Raw genomic sequence first — 8,001 nt, forward strand, 5'->3', positions numbered from 1 at the left:
ATTAATATGTGAGAATTAGCCTAGAAGAGAATGGGCCAAGCAGTATTTAAAAGAATACAGTGTCCGTGTAATTATTTCGGGGCATAAGCTAGCCGAGCGGGCGGCTGGGGCGTTGGGGACGCAGCCCCGCCGCTCATATTACTACAGAGAACCGGTGTGGCTCCTAATACCCCTCTAATCTTCTTTGGCTCCTCTCAACTTTTTTTCCCTGTGTCTCAACTACAGGAACTTCATACAACTGTCAAAAGATGCAAGCTCATTCCTACCTGTGCTCTTCCTGGCTAGCCCACTCAAATGGTCAGGTCTGATTGTATAATGTCTCCTCAATGAGATCTTCTCTTTCTGACTACTGTATATGTGTGGATTTCCTTAACCCCACCAGACATGAATAGTTATCTATCCCAGCACTCTGTTTCTTGTCTTCATCAATGTTAGAATGAATTTTCACAGGCCTATTGTCCTCCACCAAGACTGTAAGCTGTAAGCGTTGGAAGGACCATGTTTGTTTGATTCCTCATGGTACGGTTATCTTAGGTCCTGGGCCACCACAGGCTGTCTTCATTTGCAGGATGAGCAACCAAAGGCCTGAGTGAAAGACTGGGCAGTCGGCTGAAACCAAAGAGAGAAGGAAGACAGGAGCTCTAGAGCCAAAGTAAACAATTTCTTGTAAGTAAGGCCATGGTTCAGATTTTCATAGATTATGAAAGAAATCAAAAATTAGCATATTTCTGCTCTTTTATAAAGAACATCTAGTTATTAAATACACAATAATGATTACAACAGTTAGTTTTACAATTCTTGCATCTTACTTACTTTTCCACGAAGATATAAAAGGTAAAGTAATAGGAATATGTTCAATTTCTAGACCACACTCGGTTATCCGGTGTAATCGGCCACGGAGCTTCACTTTCTTTCTTATAAACTCCACTGGAATATCTGAAGAGGCTGTGAATTTTGATGTCTGTTGATTTACAAAGAAAGGCATATAATTTTCACTTAAAATGAAAATACAATGTGAAGATATCTAAGCATTTATCAAGAAGACATTGCATTGAAAAGTTTCAACTTTAACGCATCAATATTTAATAAGTTTTAGCACTGACACTTTAATATTGAATCAAAAATGTTTCTAAAGTCTGGAGAGATGGCTCAGCAGGTAAGGACACTTGATGCTCTTGCTCTGGATGTAGGTTCAGTTTCCGGAATCCAATTCCAGAGAGCTGAGACTCTCACCCTCTTCTTGCATCTTGTGCACATAAACTCAGTACATGCACAAACACGTATATATAAAACAGTAAATAGCTTAAACTGTTTTTGGAGAGTTAAAGCTTACTATTCACCCATGTCTATTTCAAGATAGCATATATGAGGTGTGAAATGAAGTCCCAGCACAGCTGTGTTGAATTAAATTAGACTCCTGGCTGGTGAGATGTTTATTGTTTTTTAAAATCATTTAGGTGACAAGGTAAATCTTTAAAAAGAAAATAAGAGGGTAGGCCAACATTGGAGATTTCCTTTTACCCCATCACCTACTCGGTGCCCAGGGTTAGTAACTGTATCATTCAACAAGCATCGTACAGCATCACGGCTAGCTCAGAACCTTGCATCGTGATGTCCATCTTTCTTTGGAGAGGAAAGAATATTTGATGCTATGACATATTATCTCTGCAAGGGAGAAGAGCTTTATCTATATGCTGGGATAATTAAAATTTCTATTGTGTGTGTGTGTGTGTTTATATGCTACATTGTGTGTACGTGGATGTCAGAGGAGAACTTTGTGGAGTTATGTTCTCTCTTTCCACCTTCACACAGGTTCTGTGGATCAAACTCAGGTCTCCAAGGCTTGTGTGAGAGTGTTTAACCATGGAGCCACCTCCAAGCCCCAGAACTTACTTTTAACTTGGGTTCAGAAGGACCACTCTGGATTTCTTGCTTGTGTGGGCATACGTAAAGAACTTATGTAAGTTTGTTTTCAGATTCATCAGCGTGAAAGCCATAGATGGTAACCGGCGTTATTGAGGTTCTGTCACGCTATGCTACCTAAGAAACCATTCCAGGTTAAACTGGCAAGTTGTAGCCTCTCAAATTAATAGATGATTCTATCACTTGATCATTTAAGTTCGATAACTAAAAATCAGCCACATCAGAATGTCTATTTCTATCTCAAAATAATAGTTTATTTGCAAAACACATGAGAAATAGTTTTGCCTAAAAGACAAGATGTCATCAGTACCAACAACTCCCTACCCAGACAAGGACATTAGACAAATCCTAGTTTGTTTGGGTTTTGGTTTTGTTTTGAGACAAGGTCTCCTTCTGTAGCTCAGCCTGGCTGACTTGGAACTCACCAGCAGTCCAGGCTGCCTATGAGCTTGTAGTAATCCTGCTTCGGCTTTCCTAGCTGCCAGGAAGACAGGTGCGAGTCACCATACCCAACTAAATTCCATTTTGTTGACAGAAAACCGAGATCTGTGTACTGAAAGGACATGGTCTGTGGAGCAGCCGAGCTCATGGGACCCTAATCATATGATTAGAGGCAACAGCGATTTAGGACCAGCGGCTGCATAAATGCGTAAAGAAAATGTATATGCTATTAACCTGCTTGCTTTTCCTTTACTCCAAATCATTCCTTATATGTAGGCTTGATCATTTTAGCATTTAGATTAATGTTTCAGCAGACATCAGGAAAATACTCTGAACTAATCAGAATGCTATCCAATTGCTCTTATAAGCAATCTATAATATATTCAAAAAGTCAACAAAAAACACGAGACAATCCACAGATTCTGAAATGCAAGTTTAGTGACTATACCATGTTAACAAACTAAATCCTTTATGGAACTATTTTTCTAACTCTAAAAATACGATTATGCGAATGGTCTGTAGAATTAAGTAACTGTACAATTTTGTGACTCTAAAATATAGTCACTGCTCTAAACATTAACCAAGATCTTAAAAAATATGCGTATTATTCTACAATAGAACTTAAAGTCTTGCAGTATGGATACAAGCTGCCTGGAATGGGAATAAACCCACTGTCTGTTGCCCCTGCCAGTTTTGACTCACCAGCCGGACACTTCTCATTAGTAACACGATCCCAGCTATGGCCATTCCCGTGCTGACGTTCTACAGAAAGAGATTTCATGATTGACTCTCGTCAGTTATCATTTGCAACAGCGCACTAACTTAGAAAGGGGGAAGGAGACAGCCCTCATAATGACGACCAGTTCAAATGATGCAGCCGCCTCCGATGGAAGCTCAGAGCGCTCTGCTGTGTCCCCACCTGTATTGTCCTGTCTTTTTACCCCTTCAGTGTTCCTCCCCAGTTCTTCCTTAGCCATCTGGCAGGCACAGGGATTTGAGTGTGAGTGATTTGACCTGGTCTATGAACTCCTTGAATGCACCCCTGACCTAACATTTCTATCTTTGACATCCATGGTGAATTATGCATTTGGTAGAAAACCACGGCAAACATACTGGGTAAACATGTATGTAAATGATTGAACAGTAACATTAATATAGTTAATAATGATATATGTATTCCTTTGGCACTTGTTACTACTAAATGACAGGTAGACTAAGGATGAAGCCACAAAGGAATGTCAGCAGGCAAGCACAACCTTGGACCTCAGGCTGCCTGGCTGCAACGCATTTGCAAAGCTCAACTTCCTCAGCTTCTCAGCGGAACTTTTGAAAAATTGTTTCTTCCAATCCATTCCCTCCTGGCTTCTAGCTGTCTTCTTCCCTAATGCTCTGTCAGCCTTTGCTTCTGTCGCCTTCGACTCCCATCAATTTGCCCACATCACCACCGGGACCTTGTTAGCAGTCCTGTCTCTAGTGTTAGTCTGGTTATCAACGCTTCTCTTCTTCGACTGAATTTCGGTGACTTCTCATTTCACTCAAAAAACAAAACAAAACAAAACAAAACAAAACAAAAAACAAAACAGGACTGGGGATATAGTTCAGTGGTAAGCACTAGAATGCTTACGTTAGTTCGAATCCCAGCCCTGGAAAAATTGGCTCTGTGAAGGCCTATGGGGCTTCCCAGCTCTCTGGGTCTCCAGGCTGCCGAAAGGAACCGGGAGTTACCTGGACCCCTGTGGCGTCCCCAGCCCCGAGCCAGCCCTGAGTAAGGAAGCAGGCCTGGCCGCCAGGACGGCACAAAGGAGGCGATGTCGCCTCCCCGGCCATGCCCGCCCCTGCCGATCCCCCTCGAGGCCTGCGGCGAGCACCCGCTCAGGCTAGCCCACCCCGCTGGGTCGCGGCACCTGGACGAGGCGCAGGTGGCTGTCCGCCCACTGCGACACGCGCGTCACCACGTTGGCTTCCCGTTGGTCCGGGTCGGGCGCCTGCGACCCTGTGCTCGCCGGCGGCCGCGCCATGTTTCCGCGTCCGGCGAGCCGCGCTGGTTCCTCCCGCGGACGGCAGGGGGCGCTGCGCCGCGCCGCGCGTCCCACGGTCCCCTTCCCTCCGGGACGCCTGCACCGCGGTGTACATGAAGTGTGTGCAATAGGCGTACCACAATAGCCAGGACAACGGAACACTGACGCAAAACAAACAACAAAAATGGGGTAAAGTATTAAGAATTTGGAAATCTGGGTAAATATACACGATTCGGTTATTATTGCTGTTTTGTCTGTAAGCTTTTATTTATTTTTTTTTTTTTTGGTTTTTCGAGACAGGGTTTCTCTGTGGTTTTGGAGCCTGTCCTGGAACTAGCTCTGTAGACCAGACTGGTCTCGAACTCACAAAGATCCGCCTGCCTCTGCCTCCCGAGTGCTGGGATTAAAGGCGTGCGCCACCACCGCCCGGCTGTAAGCTTTTATTTTTATTTTTTGCTTTTCAAGACAGGATTTCTCTATGTAGTCCTGGCTGTGCTGGAACTAGCTCTGCCGACCAGGCTGGACTCGAACTCAGAGATCCATCTGCCATATCTAATGGTGCTGAAGAGCAAACCCAGGATCTTCTACATGTGGGGCAGACTCTCTACCACAGTGCACCACTCCTTTTAAAACACCCTTTTTATGTAGTTAAAACTGGCCACTGTCCTTCCTCAGCTTCTTCTATGCAGAGGCTACTAGTGTGTTTGACTGTGCCCGGCTTTCTAAATATTTTTAATGCCGAAAATAATAAAGGAAAGAGAGATGGAAATATACCTATTCATATTGTGTTAATAAATTTAACTTTGGCCCAAAGAAAGATCTGCTCTTTCCCGTTGCACCTGGTAATTTCTGACATCCCACTTACGGTATACTGGTCTAAGAATGAGAGATGCAATATGAAGCTTGTCCTTGTTTAGGGGCTAATTCAGACGGTGCAGAGTCTGTGATGTGAAACAGCTGAGTGGAGACAGGAGAGGAGCAGCAGCTCAGCTGTTTCATGATGGGGGACCGTAGCTGGACTGCCTGCACTAGCAATCTGTCCTTATTTACCCCTGGGCGTGGTCATGCATGCCTTCAGTCCCAGCATTCGGGGGGCAGAGGCAGGTGGAACTATGTGCATTTGAGGCTGGCTTGGTGTACAAAGTAAGTTTCAGAATAGTCAGGGTTACACAGAAAAATCCCATCTTGAAAAACTAGGAAAAAAAAGAAAAAGAAAAATCACGTACCTTTGTCCTGTGCCTCTGTTTTTTGTATAAAACAGGAATTACCAAACACCTACCTTTTAAAATCAGGGTCCTCTTGATTAATTTATATGAGGGTTTTGAATGGTATCGTGAATCAAGTACTAAGTTTTGGCTGTGACAAGTCACACTTCTGGAACCTATGATGATGACCACAGTAGACAGGTCCAGTGCTCCTAGGAAGAGCCTTTATTTGTTTCCTTCTATTTAACTTTTTGTAGTGCTGGGCCAAGACAGTAATTGAAAGCTGTTGATTTTTTTTTAAATATTTATTTATTATGTATACAATATTCTGTCTGTGTGTATCCCTGGAGGCCAGAAGAGGGCGCCAGACCCCATTACAGATGGTTGTGAGCCACCATGTGGTTGCTGGGAATTGAACTCAGGACCTTTGGAAGAGCAGGCAATGCTCTTAATCTCTGAGCCATCTCTCCAGCCCCGAAGCTGTTGATTTTCATAGTTGTTTATCTTTATGTGTGCTGCTGTTCGTCTGAGCACATGGATGTGCACCGAGCGCTCACAGGAGCCAGAGGAGAGCACCAGATGCTCTGGGACTGGAGTTATCGAGGACTGTGAACCACTGCTCAGCCATCGCTCCAGCTCCCACCGCTAATTTTAAAGGAGAAATGCCCACAGGACATCTTTACTTTAAATTGAGCACACAGCACTCCACAACCTGGGTTGCAGGTGGTAGGCAGAACCACCAAATGATGGACAGGATTTGTTGGAATATGTGGCTTAGAAAATGGAGAAGAACAAATTCATTACTCAGGAGATACCATTGATCCTAAAGGAAGACATTTCATTTTCTGATTACACTTTACAAGAAATCTATATACTTATAATGAAGACTATAGACGGATGATGGGAGAGCTGAGAAGAAGGAAGCTGCCAGAGCGCTGCTGTTCAACTCTAGATTGAGGAGCAACTAGCAAAATTACTTTGCTATTGACCCTGAAGAATTAACTTTAATTCTTGTTTTCATAAAAGACAAAAATAATGAGGTTGATCAATTAATTTTTACAATAATAAATATTAAAATATATTATCTTCTTGGAGTTGGAGATTTGGCTCAATGGTTAACAGCACTTGCTGCTCTTACAGAGGACCTGGGTTCAAGGCCCCAAACCAACATGGTAGCTCATACGTTGCTATAATTCCAGTTCAAGGAGATCCAATAGCCTCCTTGGGTACCAAGCATGCCTATTGTGTCCATACATACAAATATGGAGGCAAAACACTTTTATAATACATAAAATAATAAAATAATCTTAAAAATATTAAAACGTTAGAAAAACATTTGTTTGGGTACAAGTCCCTGGTCCCACCCACACTGTCATTATTTTTGCTTCCTAGGACAACACTCCTTTGAATCATCTTCACAATTTCTGGACTCCATTTTTCTTTTCCTTTCCCAATGCTACCTGTGATCCCGCTTTTTCCTCCAGATTGCTGGTGCACTGATCCATGAGGGAGGAGGCAGCAGAAGCAGGGAACAGGATTCAGACAGTTGTGAGTACAACACAGACAGTCCTCTGGGAGATGACTTCAGTAAGTCCTACCAACTTTATTCCAGGGAATATACAGGGACAAACCCTACTTTGCACTAAGTGGCACACCACACTCCTATCATGAGGCTTTGATTGCGGCAGCTGGGTCCTATAGCAAAGCTCCTAATACAAGTTTAATCACCATATGTGCAGCAGGGGTAAGGCTTCTAGCAGGGAACTGTGCCGAGGGTCATGCTAAAGATAAATCAGACATCAAGGCTTAAAGACAGCTTTCAGACAATGTCAGTCTTCCTGGGCCAGGGATATTCTCCAGAGAAGATCAGGTAGAGAGCAGGAAGTCATGCTGGGGGTTGGGGGTGGTCCCCATGCTGCCAAGCTTTGGAGAGAGCTGCCAGGCCATGATAGACGGTAACCTCTGACCAGCAACCTTCCAACAACCACCATTCTGGTTTACCTCATCTGCTATTCTCTTTCAGAGTTTGTAGCGGCACACGCCTATAATCTCAGTACCTGAGAGACCAAAGCAGCAGGGCTAGAGCAAATCTGAGGCCATCCTGGGCTACAATAAGACACTATTTCAAAATCCAAAGGCTAGGCTTGTCGTTTAGGGTAGGGAAATTCCCTGGCCTTTGCTCATCAAAAGTTATTAACTTAGGCTGGGCAGTGGTGGCACACACCTTTAAAGAATCTCTGTGAGTTCAAGGTTAGCCTGGTCTACAAATCAAGTTCCAGGATAGCCAGGGCTAGACAAAGAAACCCTGGCTCAAAAAACAAAAAGTGATTGCACTCAGTTCATATGTAAAATGTTGTACAGATACTGTGGACTAATCCAACAGTAATACTATTTCTTTGGTACCCACACAGTTG

The 8,001-nt window shown here is 43.6% G+C and overlaps 1 protein-coding gene across 3 annotated transcripts in view; it reads right to left on the reverse strand.

Annotated features, from left to right (window-relative positions):
* Positions 1–4,656, reverse strand: part of C1H3orf33 (chromosome 1 C3orf33 homolog) — a 13,478-nt gene extending 8,822 nt beyond the window's left edge. The window contains exons 1-3 of one of the 3 annotated variants that reach the window (XM_005344056.2): positions 4,269–4,656; positions 3,067–3,126; positions 814–961 (exon numbers count right to left, since the gene is read on the reverse strand). In XM_005344056.2, the coding sequence (XP_005344113.1) occupies positions 814–961; positions 3,067–3,126; positions 4,269–4,382 (322 nt within the window). In that variant the 5' untranslated portion in view covers positions 4,383–4,656. Of the gene's footprint in view, positions 1–813; positions 962–3,066; positions 3,127–3,620; positions 3,943–3,988 lie in introns of those variants that run through there. The other 2 variants (XM_026781975.1, XM_026781929.1) reach the window with 2 other exon arrangements.
* Positions 4,657–8,001: the final 3,345 nt, after the last annotated feature.

This window comes from Microtus ochrogaster, chromosome 1 (assembly GCF_000317375.1).
Source record: "Microtus ochrogaster isolate Prairie Vole_2 chromosome 1, MicOch1.0, whole genome shotgun sequence".
In the NCBI taxonomy this organism is placed as follows: Eukaryota; Metazoa; Chordata; class Mammalia; order Rodentia; family Cricetidae; genus Microtus; species Microtus ochrogaster.